Source organism: Anneissia japonica, unplaced genomic scaffold (genome assembly GCF_011630105.1).
Source record: "Anneissia japonica isolate Jap-2015-1 unplaced genomic scaffold, ASM1163010v1 scaffold287945_len1679841_cov205, whole genome shotgun sequence".
Lineage (NCBI taxonomy): Eukaryota > Metazoa > Echinodermata > Crinoidea > Comatulida > Comatulidae > Anneissia > Anneissia japonica.
The window spans coordinates 364,688-385,952 of NW_022753015.1; the positions used below are offsets into that span (position 1 = coordinate 364,688).

The 21,265-nt window shown below is 31.5% G+C and overlaps 1 protein-coding gene across 1 annotated transcript in view; it reads left to right on the forward strand.

Moving 5' to 3' along the window:
- Nucleotides 1-19,616, forward strand: part of LOC117122663 (LHFPL tetraspan subfamily member 2a protein-like) — a 23,290-nt gene extending 3,674 nt beyond the window's left edge. The window contains exons 2-3 of the mRNA XM_033268345.1: nt 4,747-5,529; nt 17,156-19,616. Of these exons, the coding sequence (XP_033124236.1) occupies nt 5,079-5,529; nt 17,156-17,415 (711 nt within the window). The 5' untranslated portion in view covers nt 4,747-5,078 and the 3' untranslated portion in view covers nt 17,416-19,616. The remainder of the gene's footprint in view (nt 1-4,746; nt 5,530-17,155) is intronic.
- The last annotated feature ends 1,649 nt before the right edge of the window (nt 19,617-21,265 follow it).

Genomic DNA, 21,265 nt, shown 5'->3' on the forward strand with positions numbered 1-21,265 from the left:
TACCAATACCCGGATTGAATTTCTGGCTGTCTCTTATACACATGCCCCATAAAAAAATGTACACTTCCTAGACCATGCAGTCTTCAAAATAAAAATTGTAACCTTTGGTAATCAACTACATTTTCCACATACATAGAAATTTTTGAAACTTTATTAAAAAAAACCTAAACCATAATTCACCACTATAGACACTTTTTGACAAAAATGAAAAATTACGACTTTGTTACCCAATGAGAAGTGTTCTAATATAGACAATGTGTCGTGTCTCATATTATTTGTTATATTTTTATTATTCATTATTTTCACTTGACTCACATAAATAATTTTGTTCGAACAACATTTATATGCAGTTGTACTTCGCAGCACTTCACTTGCAATTTGCAATTTCTAGTTATAAAAGGTTTATTTGGTCCTTTACAATATTTCATAAGAAATAAAAACACAAACAAAATGATTAACAAGGTTATTGGAGTTTTTCTACTCCAAAAGCCAGGGAAATATATATACGTTATATAAAATCTATAGACAAACATTTAATAATTCATATAGTTTTATAATAATATGTCGAATGCTGCATAATATAGTACACCAGAGCACCATTAATCCGTGCTGCACGAGGCGATGAGGCAGCGATAATACCATCTACACATATGAACATCCCAGTAGTCCGATTTGCATCAATGATTTACGATTGTTTGCACTGAGTCTAGAAATGTCCTTCCATTTTAATCTGTGGTCTGAACTACATTATGAGCGTCCATACCTAATTCGATTCCTATTTATTTGCGTACATATCGCAACGTAAATTGCTTGGAAATATCAATAAGTGTGCTCCAAGTCTACAGCAGGCCATTTGAGCGCATTAGCATAATCTTTAATTTAGCAAAATGATTCCCTCATCAACGATATTCAGCACGAGTGATCATCTGAGGAGATGGGACGCAGTCTTCACGGTGTGGTCATTATGATATGATTCTCCCGTACTGTGGCTGAGACATAAATCATATGATATGTTTGCCATATTGGTTGTCACTTTTTTAATATCAAGACGAATATTTGAATATTAAAGGTAGGCTTATACTTGAACATTGCTGATTAAAGCTCACTTGATCAATGTTTGGGTGGATCATCATCCTCATCCTCATTATTTATCATCATCACCATCATTACTATGATCATAATTATCCTCATTACCATCACTACCATCATCACCATCACTATCATCATCATCATCATCATCATCATCATTACCATCATATTTATCATCATCATTATAATAATATTGTGATTATCATTATCTTCACTGCCATTATCATCAGATAATTAAGTCAGAAAAGATACATATTTTGGAACTATACATTAAAATTAAAACAATAGGCTTGTAACAGGCTGCTATCAAATATAATAATGACCCCATATAAAACCATACAAACGAAATTTATAATAAATTAGAAAAGATAGAAATATATTAATAATCCCAAAACATGAAGACAAAAATATTTGAAAGTAAAATCTACAGTAAAGTAATTTTGTAATACTACTTTACAGTATGTTGTTTTGTATGTTGTTTAACTTCTTTTGTATGTAAAGGTTACTTTGGAAATTTGTATGCCAGTACTACAAGTGCCTGAAGTATAAAGAAAAAATAAACAATGTGTTAGTGTTACACAGTTACATTTTCACCAGAATATTACAGAGGACTATTGTAGTTCAACCCAAGTAACTCTGTCGGAGTTAAAACCACAAATTACTTTATGATCAGATTTTAAAATATCATCAATCAATTTAAAAACTTCTCAAATTGATATTAACCACTTGGAAAAGAACAATTATTATATTATGATGATTTCTGTTTATTTAATTTATACAATGTTATTTCCTTCTTTTAAATCCCTGGTTTATTAGTGAAATTTAAAAATAGATGATTTTTCCCATATTTATTTATTGAGAGTGAATGAATTGTTGACATTTGATGACTTTGTTTTTCAGAAATCAAGAGCAATATTTGGCTAGATAAAATAAATTTATTGGTTCTTGATCATCAGAATGAAATGAGATTGTTGTAGTAGATTTATTTTTGAGATTTGACAATTAAATGTATAATTGTATTTATTATACATAAATCAAGGACCTAATGTAAATTCCAATTAAACCACATTTAAATACATTGCAGTATACTATCTTGGTAAAGTGTACGAATATTGACATAACATAGCCACATGCAAATATAAACTACATGATTTCTTTTAATTTGTTTGTAGAATATTATTGTGATTTGTTTTTTCTGCAGTTGCAAAACATACATGAAATTGTCAGTACAGTTTCAATAGCTCTATTTAAGGGTATGTTCACACGGCGTAAGGCTGGCGTAGCTTATGCTGGCAAAGCAAATCCATGGATTAAAATTCCAAAGTGTTTACACAAATGGCGTATGCTATATTAACGCTGGCGTTAAACTATGGGGAATAGTTTTAAGTTTTACATAATGTACGGGTTCTTAACTGTAGTAAAATATCTACTGTACAGTGTATCATTGAAACTCTTGAATCTGTGAATTGTTGTAAGTGAAATTTTTAAATGAACAATTTTACTTCTGATTTTTTACCTTGCATTGTGGAACAATTGTTGGTGTTGCAGGTGTTATAGGTAGTCTAACTATACTTCCATGTTCTAACTAGTTTAAAATATCTTACAAAAGACAATCAAGTTCAACACATCATACATTGTGAACTATGTAAAAATGTAATAGAACAAAAACCGGTTTTAATACCATTTTAGTTATAGCGAGCACAGGAAAGCAAGTAATCTATTCCAAAACTAATCATGATTGGTTAAAATCTTAAATTGAGGTCAGAATCATTCACTGGCATTAGCTCCATGGCGTTAACTAATCTGGGGTCTGCAGGTAGCGTTAATAACGCCATAGAGGTAGTGTTGTGGGTGGCGTAGGTAACGCCACTGCCTAGTTCACACACAAAGGCTTACGTTAGGCCAGCCTTATGCCGAGTGTGTGGACATACCCTAAGCATGCGCATTGCATTTAAGTACTAAGTATATCATTAACACAATACTAATCTGTTTTCTGACAATTGAGATTGATGAATTAGGTTAATGTACAGTATGTTCTTCCACATTACTCGCGTACTAAACATAATTACCAGCATCCAGTTTGGTCTAAAAAACATGAGTCATCTACTGTAAACCATTGAGGTTTTTTATACCTTCGTGATTCATCTTACTAACTCAGTTGGTCTGAAATTAAATCCATTTCTAGTATACTGACAGTAAATCAACATGCAATAAATATATCAACAGATATTAATAAACCAAACTCAATTAATGATAACAGATTACATTATAAATACAATTAATTATTAATATTAATATATAAACCTTACAGGTAGTGGTTCATCTGGGTAGTTTGTTCAGTCTTGAAATATAAGTAACATGTAGGGATGAGGAATGGGCGGGGGTATGGGGCCATGTCCCCCCGGTTTTACCACTGCTAGTACCTTATATTTTTTTAGCATTAAGATACAAAATAGCATACAAATACTAAATGTTACAATATTTCATAACAGCATATACTGTACTGAACACGAATTATACCATTATTGGATACATATTTACTGTATAATATACATTAGGCCTATATAAAATTGGTGCCCCTCCTTTCAAAAATTCTGGATCTGCCCCTGTATAAGGCACCATATATCTAGAAATTTGAAACTATAACTATATATAAACTCTATTTATTTAGTACTGTTGTTAACATACTTGTATTTTTGCATGCCTATTGTGTCAAGCTTCATGTAGCAGTATCGTTAACTCAATAGGCATTCATCTTCTTTGTAGGCCAAATTATATTGCACAATACATGAAATACAAAAACAAAAAATATACATTGAAAATGAAATGCTATTAAAGAGAAACATAGCCATCATAACTATAATTAACCTTAATGATGTTTGAATACAGTAATTACCGTATGAAGGTTGTGTTTCTACTTTAAAAGTTATTTGTTTAAAACTTGCCCTGCTGATTATTTCCTTTCTGAAAATATCAGCTAGGATGCTGATAGCTTTCAACTTTCATTTTCACTGTTTATTACGACATTCCAAATCATGGTAGCGTAAACATTATGAAATTCATTGTTGTTATTTACACATCAAACACAGCAGCCAACTACACTTGCTGAAGACCATTTTTTTTTGTCCATTGCAAAGATATGATGAATTTTCAGTTTCTTCTTACAAGATAAATAGCATTTAAATATTTAAATTAAACATTGTTTATCAAATAGACTATCATGTGTATGCTTCATGCAGAGGCAGATTTAGAGGAAGGGGAGGGAAGTTCCTGGACTCCCTACATGTTTTGAAATAAAAAAAAATGGGGGAAAAAGAAAATTGCTTTCATATTAAATTTAGAGTGTCATTTCTGGCCTTCTAGGGGTTCCATAGACACATTTTGTACCTCAGCTGAAGTAATCTACATACCCTCCATCTGTGAAATTTCCTGTCCTGAATCCGCAACAAGTATCGGCTTGGTTAAAACATTATTGTAGAATACAGTGTTTCATAGCAATATATATTGATTCTTTTCTTTTCTATAAATGCAAATTACAGAAATTATGTATTCTTTTCAGGTCGATAAAATGAGTTTCCAATTGCTATTTCAATTCACACTTAATTGATTTTAAATGAGATTCATTCATCGTTCATCTCACATTATTACCTCTTCCAGGTCTCTTATGTAATTGGGCAGAGCTACGATATTCCTTTAAAAAGAACACAATCAACGGTGGCAGGCGCAGAGGCTTCAAATTATCAGCTAGTCTCTTGAGAATGACACTCGTGAAGCGATAACGCCTAAGGTATCCAATTCTCTACGAGAAGAACAACGTCTGAAGGGAAACCCTATGAGAAAATAATCATCATTGGTGTTGAACAGATATCATTGAAGTGAGAGAGGAAGCCAGTCATCACTTGGTTTTTACCTGTAATACGGCCAGAATCATTCCATTGCTGGTGCAGTTTATCTACTGTGTTTTGCAAAAACAAACTCCAGGGATAATCATGTGTTTTGTCATTGTGACATCACGATCCTTGTTATGGTCGCTTTTAAGTATAGCTGTTGTATTAGGCCATTTAATTGCTCTTGGTCAACCCTATTGGCTGATTGGTGAATCACGCAGTAAATATATCGGAGACCACACGAATGTGACGAGACCGGAGGGTGAAACATCGGACCAGTGGAGCCCCTCCATTGGAATATTTAATAGCTGTCGGCAACTAACAAAGTTCTACCAATTGCGACTGGGATTACCGGACTCAATTCGATGTACTATATACACTAACAATTTTTCGGGAATTGCAAGTGGATTTTGGAAGGCTTCCGTAGTGTTCTACGGAATTGGTTTTATGTTATTGAGTTTTGTTTTTTGCGTGGCATTTATTAGTCTGTGTAAACGAAGCATTTGTCATAAAAGTATCTTTACAGTATCAGGATTTGTACAAGCTGTTGCAGGTAAGCAATGTCCATTATTATAATATAAATTGTTTTGTAAATATTTTTATTTGTTTAAGTTATTAAGATTGATTTTTAATTCATGGTATGTTATCATCATCATAATATTATTATTTTAAATATATTCAATTTTGTCATGCCAGCAGCTAATATGCATAATTGACATAATTAGTATACATAATTCACAAATATGTTTAATAGTCTAAATGGTCTGACCATAAAAATATAGGCCTGACATTTTATTTATTACTTTATTTATGTAATTTTTATACAGATATCTATTTTGTCAAAATGGCAGTAGCTAATTTATTTGTATATTCATGCAAATTTGTAAACTTTCTACAAAAGTACCTGTACACTTTTAGGCTGCTATTTATGTTACTTCTCTGAAATACTGTATGTACAACTGAGTGATAATAAATTGGGCTGCAATGACATTGTTGCAATTGATTTGGTTGAGCCCCATATTTGTTTAGATTGACTTGACTAATGTTATTCTGTCAATCAACTTATACATATATTATAACAAAAGAAACAATGAAAATGTGATTTAAAAGAAAATATGGATTTCAGAGTCAAGTTCACAGCCCATGATTATGTAAATATTTTGGAAAGTCAAAAATTGATTGTGTGTTTGCATCAATGGGTTCCATACCCTTGAACTCAACTAATGAGACCATGTTGTTAGCTGTCATTCTCACACTACAGAAGCAAGTAATTGTAGGCCCATGGTACCTAGTAAGTAAATAGCCTCAAGCCACTGCCCTATGGTACATGTGTAAATTGCCTCGAGCCATACATGTGTTAGTGTACAGTAGAATAATCCCAGCTATATCAATCCTCTCAATTATTAATATTTTTTTCTTTGTCCTAATTATATTTATTTAAAAGTATACATATTAATTTGATCAGCTAATATTTCATGCCAACAACCATGAAATTTCTCTTTTGATTATAGCCCATTCTTCCTGGTTGGACTAATGAGTAAGGTTCTACAAAATGTGTATACAGTATTTGGTTTTGTGAAACTTTTGTTTAAGGCTTTCCCCGGCAGTTGGGATGTTTATGTAGAATTGCCCATAGCTTTCCCATGGCAGTTTATCTGGGATGTTGATGTATCATTTTTCCCATGGTGGTTATCTTTTCATGTACAAACAGCTCACGTTACAGCAAGGTATTTATTATATGTTTTATGTTCATGCTGATTCCTTCAACTGTGACTTGATAAACAAATGACCAGTGCTCATGGAATAACTGAGCATTTCAACTCACTTTTATGTAGAGTATCACAAATTTAAAATGTGAACAGAAGAATAATTTAAAGAAATTATGGGCTTTTTCTCAAACTGAAGCATATTTTAGGTTGACTCTGGCATATTCTAAAATATAGGAATTTTTCTGTCAATATTACAATTAATTTTTTATTACATCAAAAGTAATTAGGATGTTTCATTTTTAGAAGGACGAGAGGACTTGATTGACAATTTAAGTAAACATTTTAGTGGTCAGTGAAATTAGTGAAGTATAAAGATTTGGGACAGTGTCCAACCAGGCAGGAGGACAAAGAAAACAACAGGAAGTGGTAGAGTAGTGTAAGTTACAAAATAATTAAACAGAGAGGATAGGATAACCAAAAAAGTTCAAGGGTATGAAGACCATGGATTGTAAGTGTCGCTCTCTTATATGCTTCATTGGGGATGTGGCATTTATGTTTGAGTGGACCAAAAATCAAAAGCCTATTAAACAGATAGTCTGCCCTTTTATGAGGAGGAAGTTTTTTTGAATGGCTGAAGAACAAGTGTAATTCACCATTCCAGGGTTGTAAAACAAAGAATGGCAGAGAAAAGCAAACAAGAGAAAAAGTTTTAGAAGCAATGATTAAAAGCATGACATGGGAACAGGTCACACTGTTCAATAAATGAAAGTTGAATCCTGAATCACAGACCCTAGATGACCGAATTGACAAGTTGATGCAAACCATCTTTCTTTAATAGTTTCATGATTAATCTTAAGTACTTGTGAATGGTTAAAGGTACAAGGATACATTAATGAAGTCCAAGCATCAACCTTCTGAATGACAAAATTTATAGTTTGATTAAAAACTGATCAATTCTTGACCAAGAGCTCATAATATACTTAAACCTACCCTGCTTATATTTAAGGGACCAAATAAAAAAACTTTCAGACTTGTTATCAAAACAATTCAGTTTTATGATTTTTACTACAGTACAAAATCCATTATATTCACTGCCAGCACATTTGCAACTTAAATGATATAGTATGCAAAGAATCGTATAATTTAGTTGACAATTATTTAATAGGTAGAGAAAACTATCTCATTTCAAATCCCCGCTCATATGAAACTTTTGGGATTCAATAATTTTCCAGCCAACACAAAATGTTCTTATAACATTCACGAATGTTGTGGTTGGTATGTCACAAAATAACGTTCACAAAACGTTGCAGAATGTTCAAACAATATGTCGTGAAATTAGATATGCATGTACTTATGGCTCTACAAAATAACGTTTTTAACACCATTTTTTAAAACGTTTTATAATGTAATATTATTAGCTGGGTTACTTTATACAATCAGCTAAATACAGATAGCACCTTTAAGAATAAGAATACAGTATATAGTTTGTTGAACATGAGCTTTCATTCAAACTGTGGACTTCTTCAGATGAATTTAGGTACAAAGTACAAAAAACAATTTAAATACTACAGGAGCTCCCTCCAATTAAAGAGCACTTTTGGTCTCCATGGTCTTTAGCAGCTTTGGTCTCTAGAAAAATAAAGAAAGAGATAATTGTAGGTTTTTGACCACAGAAAAGTGGTCTTTAATTAGAAAGAGTCCTGTATTCTATTTTCATTAGTTTAACAACTATAGCATGTGTACAGTACAGAATCTCCTAGCATAGTCTGAAATCTATATTAACCTAAACACATTCAAACAGGGATCATCCTATAAACAGGCCATCATAGCATATTGATTAACCTTTCACCTATCTAATCTTATCATCGTAAGCTTGTTAATGCTGACACTTGTAAGGTGATGAGTGAAGTCACTATTCTCTAGCACCTTATATGGGTTCCCACCATTGCTACACATAAAAGTCTATAAATAATGGTGGAATTTCAAGAGGTTTTTTTCTCACAAGATATTGTAGATAGGCCAGTACATATAAAAATGATGTTTGAGCAGGTGACAGGCTTGATAAATCAAAATTTCATCAACCAATAAGCTTCTTTATTTCAGTATCACAAATATTTACAGTGTTCTACTGGTTTAAGTTGCATGCGTGTGGTATCCTAGCAATGACTGAGTATAAAGTTTTAGCTGATTATCAGAATAATTTTAAGGTATGTTTTTAAACATTTGGCATAGTATAATAGTAATCCTTTAGTACCAAGATTTATCAATTTTAAATTATTGGCCTTTTTTGGAAATGGAGTCTGACAATAACAATTTCACATTAATGCATAACATAAATACCAACGATGATCATAAATAAAATACAAGCTTTCTATAATTTGTTTGTCCTTAATCAGCTGTTAAAAAATTATTATACCATTATAGGCATTGATCAAAAAATTATCAACATTTTTCTGCCAGTCGGCATCTTAAATTCAATATCACAACTATTTACAGTATCCATGTAAAGAGCTGTATGTATGATTTGCATAACATGGTAGTTTAGCAATGGTACAGTACTTTATCAGATTTATCTGATTAGTAAAGTAAAATATTAAACTCAAATATTATTAAATAAATAAGAAGCATTTATAGTACCATTATAAATGTTTGTTATTTTATTAATATTTATAATGTAACCATTAATCTAGGCAAGCTAAACAAAAAGAAACTGAGAGAAGGAAAAGAAAAGAGGAAAGGAGAGAATAAAACCTTTATGTAGAGGGTTGTAATTGCATAATCTAGTTCTTATTGAATGCTTCAATGAATATTAGGCCAAATAAAATTAATTGCTTGTTTCACGTCACTGCCCTAATTAAATTTTGGAGCCTCGTAAACAAAATTACTATTTGCTATTTTTCAAAAAAAATATTTATTTTCCATGAACAATAAAAATAATGACTATCTGAAAGAATGATGTAAAGCTTAAGAACAGGTGGGAACATAAATTGCCAGAAATACATACAAAGATTCATTTTACTTCTTTTATAATCAAAAACTATTTTTCCTATTTACCAGCCTAGTATGATATTAAAAAGCAAATAGGAAATACCCTCACCAGAAATAATGTCAAATAACCGACGTGAAACTAACAATTAATTTTATTTGGCCTACCATGAACATCAGCGTAACATACAAACTTTCTAATGACCTTTGGCCTTAATTAGCTCCTATAATAATGTTACTTTAATCTTAAGTGCATTAACTACATGAGTCTCAGTGCCCTTTGCAAAGATCACATCATTCTTAATGCAATCCTTATCAGACCACTTAAATGAAAGACCATGTTTTCTAAACCATCTCCAAGGTTTCTCAGGGATACATTACTTGGAATATGATGTCAAACTAAATTTCTATTTGTGTTTTTGTCCCATAAAATGTGTAATTTTTTTATTTAATACCTCTCTAAGATGTAATTGTCTGCAAAAAATATTGAGAAAAACCTAAAATATTCAATTAAAATTTCTAGTAATAATAATAATGATAATAATAATAATAATAGTTCATTTAAAAGCAGCAGATCTTTAACACTTAAGACTTGTCATAATATCAATACCATTATACTGCTTTCAATAACATTACAATATGAAGACTTGTGCTAATATCTTTATTAGTACAAACCATTATTTTTGACAATCATGATAACCTAACACAGTTTACTGTTGAAATACCTCAAATAGAAATAATACAAAGATTTCCTCTTATACGATTTAAATACTCAGATCAATATTCTTCAATACAAATTCAATTCACACATTCAAAATAGCTAGGGACATTACCGTACTCGATCCAAGCAGCTAATGAGTAAGAAAAACATGATAGCTTAAGGCCTGGTGAGTTAAGTTTGTCTTGAGGGAAACGCATACATTATAGATCTTATCATTATTACAATTACTTTGTGCGCTACATACGTTGCATCTCGGTAAGATTAGAATGTCTGGTTAAAAATGAAAGGTATAAAATTGTTTTATTTATATATTCATCTATTCGTTTACAAGGTACAATGTACAACTATTGTCTGCATAAAATTACATCATACAAAATAATATAGACAATAAATTCATGAATGTAAACAATAGATAAATGTATAAATGAATAAATAAGATGTATTGGGAACCTACTTCGATGAAAGAGAGACATACTTTTTCTCTGCCAGCCAACAATTTTACATTATATAATAACATTGTAATAAAACGTTGCAGTTCGGTTTTCAATTTTTTTTTTTTTTTAAACCGTAAATACATTTTATAACATAATTCAAATGTTTCTGCAATGTTGCATTAATGTAATTTTCTGACATGTTCACAATATTGTGTTCACAATATTTGTGAATGTTATACAGTAATACTGTTTTTAAGTCTGCTGGGTGATAATTTGATCATTCTGGGGTTTTTTTCTAAAGGTTTTCTATATTTTGTATACAATATTTCTGAATTTTAATTATACAAAATATTGTGTTAATAAGTTTTAATTGTTATTAGTTTTCTATTCTTAATCTTTTTAAGAAAAACTGAACATTTGGGAGAACATGATTGTTATATTGTCATTATAATGGTCCCACTACTGAGGAAATTATTGATGTTGGGTGGTTGAAATTCCCGGGTTGATTACAAACAATGATATTGGATTTACCTGAGGCAAAATAGATACTATATTATCACAGGTATCACCAAAACTCACCCATCCATACACCTACAGTACAACCATCCACACAATAAACAAATTCTATAATACTATTATTACTAGATTTTATAGAGCATCAGCTTGTAGTGAAATAGCAAAATATAATTACTCTGTGTTCTTTTGGCCTATTAGTTTCTTTATGTAGAAGCACAAGTAAATATAATGGCTTCATTAGACATCCTGACGGTTGGTTGAGTCTATAGAATTCTTCTGTTAATGTTTACTAATTGAATTGCGGAAACACTGATTGAAAATACGGGAGTCGCCGAAATAGTGCAGGATTCCGCAGATACTGAGGCGTGAATTCATCATAAAGGTGAAATTTTTTATACCAAAGGTCACTTATAGGTCAGATTGATTAATCCATGGTTCTCACTTCACTGTCAGCAATTTGGCTGCAATATTGTTTCTTATGATTTCCTTGCTCAATTTTCCTGCTGAGTAATATTCTAAGCTTGGTTTGTTTCCCAGACTTGAAAAGAATGTCAGCAATATATATTATGCTTAAGAGAATTCACATAAAAAAGTATTAGCTTAACATATTATGTAAGAAACCGGTTAATGAAATACAACTTAAATCCTATGATTTGTAGTCCAAGTATAAAAGAATTATTGTGACACACTATTTAAGCTTTTAAAATATTACCTTGAATTGGCAAAAAGCATGAAAATAAATCATTTTTGTTAGGTCAAGATTTAAAAAAATATTTGCAAATAATAACTGACAAGGTAGATGCTTTCATGTCAGATTATGATAGCTGTAGAAAAGTAAATACAGTTTTTAAAGTAAACATAATCACAAAGTCATACAGTATATCTAAAGTTCTTGCTTGTCTAGCTAGAATTGAGAGGGATCAAAGTCCGGAAACTTGTGCATCAATCAATCTATCATTTTTCGATTAAACACATTGTCAACTAAATGTCATACCTGCACAATACCTTGATATTATATATCAATGTTTTAACACGTCTGTGTGAACTTTGACCAACATGTACATTACTAAGCAGCTTTTATGATTTACAGTCATGACTGTACTGTCCTCCCTGGTGCTCTATGTCTATTTGTGGTTACCAAAACCAAGAAAAGTAAATGTACTCTTTTACTTTTCTGACTAAATAGTTATGAATCCAAGAGAGAGGAAATTATATTTAATGACTAAGGTAGCATTTATTCACAAGTACTAGTAAATGTTAATCATGAGTAACATATACAGTAGTAGTTAGGTGCCATCCATAATTTTCAACATTTTCAAAAGAGTACAAAACATATGCTTTAGGGTGGGGGAGGGGTTGAAAGTGAAGGCGTGCGTACTATTTTATGAAAAAGATAAAATGATCTCAAAATGATACAAATCATCATTTCTTTTCAGGGGGAGGGGGTCACAGAAAAGAGTATGTTTTGTACTCTTATGAAAATGATGAAAAATAACAGAACACTTCCTTAGCATTAAATCAATGCAAATCGTTCTAGTAAATATGGTAACTTGTTTTAAACATTTAAAATGACTCATTGAATAAATTAATTTGTTAAAATGATCAACTAATTTTATGAATGTTATAATAATTAAATTAGTTCTGTGGTATATTAACTTAGAAATAATTTCCCAATTTATTATCATAAATTAGTTTAATTGATTAGTTTACTAATAATTTGTTGGATAATTGAGATTAACAATCACTGATTCATGTCTTGTCATTGATGGCCATGGATGTTTATGTATTATTTATGAATTGGCTATATATCCAGAATGGATTAATTACTAAGATTAAAATAATCTACTTTAGAATTGGATGAGGCTGATTACTTGAGTACTTTGGCTCTGAGAAGATTAATACATTTGCTGTTAATAATGATTTTTATCTCTGAATTAATATAGGTTATTATGTTCAAGTTCTTCTATGTACAACAACTTAATAATAACTAATTGGTTGGAGCTTTTGGTGCAAATTTGTAGAGGATAAGCATAAAATTGATCTTATCAACACTTATTATTAATTACTAAAATTAAAATAATCTACTTTAGAATTGGATAACAATAATCACTTTGTCTCTGAGACAATGAATACATTTGCTGTTTATAATAATAATAGTTAATATGATTTTTTTTATCTCTGCATTTATGTTTAGAGCTCTTCTATGTACAACCTAATAATAGATAATTGTTGGAGATTGTGCTGCAAATTGTAGAGGATAAGAATGAAATTGATCTTATCACGATCTTATTGATTGTGACAATATGAATGTGCAGTATATGTTGTACTTTACAGTGACCCATCTCCGCTTGACCCGCTGTGTGCAAATGTAAGGCAATCAGTAAACAAATTACTGTAGTAAGAGCTGATGCCTTCCATGGTAGGTGATGACATCCTAGTGCTTCACTTAAGTAATCATTGTTTCAAATTTGCTCACAGATTTTGATGAGTAATGGTGTAGCAGGGAGCTGTAAATAATACTAAGTCGGACAATATTAATTTTGTATTTTTGTTGTTTTTTTAAAAATTTGATATCTTCGCAATTAGCACCTAGTAGTGTTTTATCCAGTATTGGTACCACATAAAATCTTTTTAATGAAACACCAATCAGCATTTTGTTTTTTAGTGTAAGCCTGATTTTAAACACTAGAGGTTGGACATGGATTTTTTTTTTTTTTTTTATTGCGATGGATTTTGAGCAATGGCTTTAAGTGCAGCTTCAATTACAAAATTGTACATAAATAGACCTAAAACCATGTTTGCAAAAATCCTGGTAAACATCAACAGTGTGTTTAGAATCATTCATAAATTTAAAAGATTTTATATTGTGTGTTAAATCGCAGGTACAAAAATACATCATATCGGCGACTATAACTATATTTTTGAGGATTTCAATACTTTTCATTCTGGAGTATGTTGTACTAATAGTGGTAATTTCAAATTCCTTACTTCTGTTTATGTAAATCGTGTATTTGGAGATTAGCATATTTGATCTAAAAACCTGTTATTTTCAAAACATTTTGACGGGAAGCACATTACTTTTTACTTGGCCTTATGTGATGTTTTAGCCGGTAGGCCACCCATAGAATAAAATTCATCTTTGGATATATCTCTGTATTTTACTACCATACTAAAAATGTCTCAAGCACCTGTCTAACTGGCCGGCCTTTGTCTTTCAAACATGACGCAGAAACAGAATTACATGCACATGAAAATAATATTGGATGTAGGATTATATGGTTTTATTTTAGAAACAAAAAAAATGACTGAAAGGAACAAAATTTTCTGTAAATTGACAAGAAGGAAGCAACCTAACCTAGTTTTAACCTAAGTTGGCTATAAATCATAATATTTATTGAGTGGTACAGTATAGGAAGTTTTCTATGTTAGTAGGCCTACCAGTTGGTGTGTTGATGACTAAGCACATCAAAAGTGCTGTGGAAGTTGTAAACAAGACTGGCTCTGTGGGCCATGAAGGTCTCTCATAACCCTCCACCCACTCTAGCAACATAATCAGACACATCATCAGGTCATTAACCTTATTCCATTTCATTGAGGTAAGACATGGAGAAAGAAGATTTTCCTTCATCATTTATAAAATCTTTTTGAACACTGCTGTAGTCCCTGCGATTTTTACGAGGATAAAGAAATTCTATCTTTAATTGTCAGCTTAATTAGGCCACGTTTTGGGAAAATCCCAAAAAATGGGTAGGTTGGTACAGTAGGAAAAATGTTTATGCCTAAAAAGTTGAAAATACACAAAAAACAATAAAGACCATTTTAAAATCTATATTTAAAAGCAAAAAGATCACATACACTGTCGTATCACCTACCGTCCAGCAAGATAGTCTTTTTAGTTCAATAATCAAAATATTTTTTGTTCTAATAAAAAAAAAGAAGACTAATTTTGGGTCGGTCGAGCATAATTTTTTTTTATTTGAGCTTATTTCAAACATGAGTAAAAGGAGCATACAGTACTATAAAGGATATAACATATAATTAAGTATTCTATACAGATATGACATTTGTCATCAATCTTTTCTTTATGATGAACATACTGCATTCAGTGACAAAACAAAAAGGAAAGGGACCAAATAATTATAACAATAGTAATATGTCGTTCTTATATAGCGCTTCACATTACTACCCAGTCATTGGATCAAACACATATGGAACACATACTGAACACCAAATTAAATTATTAAATTAAATTATACTATTATTCCATAATTTTGCAGCTATTAATCAGCGCAGTTGTGTTGGAACCTACCAGGTACCCACTTGTACTCCTGGGGGAGAGAGGCAACCGTAGATAAAGTGCCTTGCCTAAGGACACAAGCGATTTGCACACTGAGAGTTTCGAACCCCCGACCTCGAGGTTGGGAGTCCAAGCCATAACCAATGCACCAACTGCTCTCAGTCCAACTCATAGGACCAAAATAGGGAAAACAAACATTTTTTTGTTAAATTTTCTTTCCTTAATACATTCTAGAATGTCCAAGAACAACTTAAAATGGCCCAAAATTGTTCAAGATGTCTTTAAATGCCTGGGGCTTGAGCTCTCCTGGACACTGTTCTCCAGCTTACCCCAACATCTGAAAGTAGGCCTACTGTAATACTGTATTCTAGGGTCACCACTGCCCTCTTGATACAACCAGCAAACCTGATGAATTTCTACTCACACTGCCTAATCAAATCTATAATATTTTGGGAGTGGAGTTTATGTCTTGGGTGATAATAATCCTGGTACTTACTGGGATTGGCAATACAGTGCTATGACCCTGTAATTGGAAGGCGAGGGAAGTAATTTGTGTTTTCATCGAAGGAAACTCCTCCAAAAGATGACACTTGATTGTCAATAATTCTTAGTCATCCCGTAGATAGTAAACTTAATTTGTCCTTGTGTTGAGTAAATAGGAAATTTGGAGACCTATAGAAGGTGGAGTATGCACCACTGTAGGTGAAAAATTAGGTGGTACACTGACAGAAATCTTTCATTATTCTGTGAACTCTTGTTTGAGGTCCAGGCACAGTAGTATCAACTGTATATATGGAGTGGAGTTAAATAGCATGGTGGTTAGGATGCTTGGATTTTCAGGGTCCTGGGTTCAATTCCTGTCAGTGGTGCAGGATTTGCAAACATTATAAGAACGTTTTGTGTTTGCTGGGCTACTTGCTAAGCCTCACATTGAGATTTAGTTTGTGTAGCTTGTGTAAAGCATTGTGTGTGTATGTTTGTCTTGTGACGACAGGGATTGTCACCTGCAAGTAAGACATTGATATAATTCACTATTGGCAATCCTTGGCGCATGTGTAACTTAAAGAAATAACATTTAAAAAAAAATAAAAATATTGTCAGTCTTTATGGAACATATACTGTATGTCTCACCTTCCTGGTGAAATATTCTATAATGTTACTGCTATTGATTATGACAGCACATTGCATTCAAATCTATGACAACTCTATGTTTATTTTTTTTCACATATGATAGTGGAAATAATTGGCATGTGAGATGCTCCACAAACTCTCTTGAATTTATTATTTTTATTTTTAACAGCAATATTGCAATGGTCAATTGATTTTGAAATAAAAAAAAAATTTCCAACAGAATTTTTTATTCATATAAACTACAATGGCTCTACTGTATACGAACTTTGTATCAATTACTATTAATGATTAACTAGTTACTGGTAGTATGGATGATTAAAAAAAGATAATAGGCATACATCTGTCATAATGTTTTACTAATAGTAGATTGTATTTATTCATTTCAGGGTTATTTATCATCATAGCTCTGTGCTTGTACCCCATTGGATGGGGATCCGAGAGCGTGAAGCAAGTATGCGGACAGGATGCGGATCCTTTCCAGGTTGGGGACTGCAGGATCGGCTGGGCCTACTTCACGGCAATGGGTTCCACAGTGTTATTATTTGTATGCTCGATTCTTTCTGTGCAGGCAGATATTTCTACCTCGCAAGATGAAATCCAGGATGAGATCAATAAAGGGAAATCACTGATCTGTCTCTTTTGGTAGACTTCAACACATGAAATACTCAGTACTTATTTGGAAGACGAAGCAGGAGGCGTAGGAGGACCAAAGTGCCTCAAAATGTTCTGTTGTAGTCTAGATAATCCAAATATTGGAAGCTTAGCATGAAAACAGATTATTATTAAAGCCATTACAAAACTAATCATGTGAGCATTCCATGATACGATTTTGATTTTGTGACATTTTGATGCTAATTATAACTTAGCTTAATCAAGTATAATTAGTGTCTATCAGTCCTTGAGATAGAGTATATTTATGATAAATTATCTTATTAATTGTTTTAATACATTGATTGATTTCACCGAATCTAAGCATAAGACATGTCAGTCTGTTATAAATACAGTACAGTATGTTAATTATGATTTTTGTTGAACATTTTCAAATAGACATTTTGAAACTAAGAATACCAAAGAAAAAAAATATGAATGATTTACTCAAAATGCATAGAAAATCTTGTTTAATAGTGTTGTATAGTTTCTTTTCCAAACACTGTATCACAAATTACCTTGATTAGTTTGGGAATATCGTCCCATAAAGAGATGGAGAATTGTTTAACATTTAGCAGAATGAGGGAGACATCTTTATATTAAAAATACAGTACCTACTAATTATTAAGTTATGCGAGTTGTATACTTATCCATAGGGTTATTATAGAATATATTATATTTAAAGCTAAGAGATTTAATTGTTTCTTCATATAAATTGTTATTCATTTGTAATTCCAATTTCCAATTTGGGTTAATTGTAGTTAACGATTTGATGAGGAAAAAAAATTATGTGTGGGACGAAGAAAAAAGGGTAGTATTCAAAATTTAAATTGTTGATTGCAATTTGTAAACAAAATATTGTCCCTTGAAAATGACAAAAAAAATCATAAAAAAATAATTTTTAAATGCACTTGCTCATTTTAAAGTAACATACAAATTATTAACATTAATTATTATTAGCACAGAAATTATTTTATTTTAAAAACGTGTACTGTACCCTGATTTTAAAAATGGATAATTATGACAAAACAACCAGTGACTGGTAGTGTTTCTATTTTTCGATGTAAAATTATGGGTAAACGTTTTTTAATACTCTAATTTCTATGTTCAAGTTGATACCTTTATGTTAATTTAAAATGGGAAGTTAATTTCAAAAAAATGATTTTTATGATTTTTTGGGGGGATATTTTTCATGGGACAATACATTTTTAAATGTAAAAACTTACTGTTACTTTTCATGGTCGCATAGTTAGCTAGGAGCACATCATTGTGAGGGCGCTTGTCAAAATCCCGTATAGGAAAGTGTGACCATTTCAGAAAAAAAAATTGGGGTCACAGGGAGCCTTTTCCTCGACTCTGATTGGGTATTACAAAAAAACAAACACTCGGACGATGTTCTCCAATAGTTTCTGATTCGGAAGATGGAATTCTCACCTTCAAGGCGTGCAGAGAGAGGAGATATCGCGTGTAGGCTTAGCTAGGTTGTACGCGCGGTGAATGCATATGGTCACAAATTCAAGATAGGCCAATGTGCATAAATCTGGACAAATTATTGTTTTATTAAATTTAGCATAAATCTGTAAATATTCAACCACTTTTTGTCATCTAAACAGCAGATTACTCACATCAATTGTTCTTTCCATTGAATTAATGTGAAACTATATTTGAAGTCAATTAAAGTTATAACTTTTTGTGTGCTCCTAGCTAACATAGCCCATGTTGGTTCCCATGAGAAAGCTGAAATTTTTAGATATTAATTTTTGAAATATGATCATGAAATTAATCCCATAATTTGCAGCATTGTGTCAGATACTGTGACAAAAACCTAGGCACATCATTCTTTCATTGTGGTTACCATGGTGATATGAAAAACCAATTTCACTCAAGGTCATTTTTAAAGAGGTTGTGAACTAAAGGATGTTTTTAATTTGTTACCAAAATCACACTTTACACATTATAGGCCTATTGTACAATACATTTTATATCTTAAGTTACTTAGTTTCTATATTTCTCAGTGAAGATTTTGATATAATCAGAGCCACAGGTTCTAAAGGATGATATTATGTGGCACAGACGCAAATCGTGTTTCAGAGATAATGGCCAAAACATGTTGAAATGTCAACATTTTGTAAATCTATTTTATTGCACTAAACTAACCTTTATATATCTAAGCATCATGATATGCTGTTATTTTCCCCATGTTTAATTTTAGAACAATTTTTAACAATTTCATGATGGTTTCTTCCTGGGAAATGCCCAAAATCATGAACTTGCTTGTAACTTCATAAGGAACTGTTGGATTTAAATGATTCCTTTACAATTTTAAAGCTCTCATTTTCATCTGTAATCCTGTATCAATAACTAAAATTGATTTTTGCGACGACTGACTGGTTTTGCTTGTCAGTGCCATATATGGAAACATATTACCCTAGAATTAACACTTAATACAAAGCTCTAAAACTTACTTTTAGCATGCTTTTAGTTAAGAGAATTAAACAGGGCTCCCTCTAATTTAAGAACCCTTCAATTAAAGACCACTTCCAATTAAAGACCATTTTTTTGTGGACCCAAATTAACAAATGTCTTTTATTCTAATTAGAGACCAAAGCTGCTAAAGACCATAGAAACCCTGGTCCCAAAAGTGGTCTTTAATTGGAGGGAGACCGTATTTATTAAGAGAACTGGTTAGAATGATGCATTTAATAATTGATTGTTTAAAAAAATTATAAATATATTATAGTATTAAAAGGACATTCATTGTTTTGACCTAGTAATCTTCTAAAATATGTATAATAGCATATGGGGGGGGGGGGTGACGTTGCATTTACAAAATTACATTTGACCTCTAACGGATCAGTTTTCCACAGGGAACATCTCTCTGGTTCCCATGATCGTCTGAGATTTACTCAATTATTATTTCTTTTAACAGAAATATATGAAAGTCTTCCATTTTTTATCATAAGACATTTTATAGTAAAGACATGATTTTGTTGTGATTAGTAGTATAAAAAATAGGCCTAATTATATTAGACCTGCTATGGCATAGGTAACTTAGATAAACTTGTATTAAAGTAAACATTAATAATACTACATAACCATTTGGTCCAGACCATCACTATATCCACATACATATACCAGATAAGAATTTGTTTGTAATCTTATATTTAATAATACTGTAATATATATCATATTTATTAGAGTGTAGATGTTATTTATATTTCTAGTACGTACTTGAGAAAATCACGAGTAGATGTACTAGAGTAATTTCAAGCGATTATCGCATGGTTGAGGATGGGATTCATGTACTGTAATTTTACGCTGACTGGTTTTGTATAGCTCATTACACTTTTATGGATGTAAAGTAGTTGTGTATTCTGGCTAATTATTCTTGTTGGCGCCGATTATTATTTTAACATTTTCTCTGCCACACACGTTGCACTTGTACATAGTACTATACCAATGCATTATGTTCGCCATCTTTTGGGAAGAGAATGGATTAATTTATGCGTGTAGTAGATATTTATACCCATTAATTATAAATCATGATATTAATTGATTTGTTGTATATTCATTTTAATTTAAGATTGTTTGATATTTTCCAATTTTACTCCCAGAGCTTTCTGTAAAGATTGAATTATGTAGAAAAACACTGTATAGATGGTTTTAAAGAATAACAGATAGTAGGCCTATTATTTAAATTAATCCTGGGTTATTTGAAGATTCATAATGTGAATATTTAAAGTAATTCATTATGTGTACATATCCCCAGAAAGGCAACCCGACTTTTGGGGAAAAAAGTCGGTTTGCATGTGACTAACACGATCAGCCAATCGTTTGTTCAAAGGATT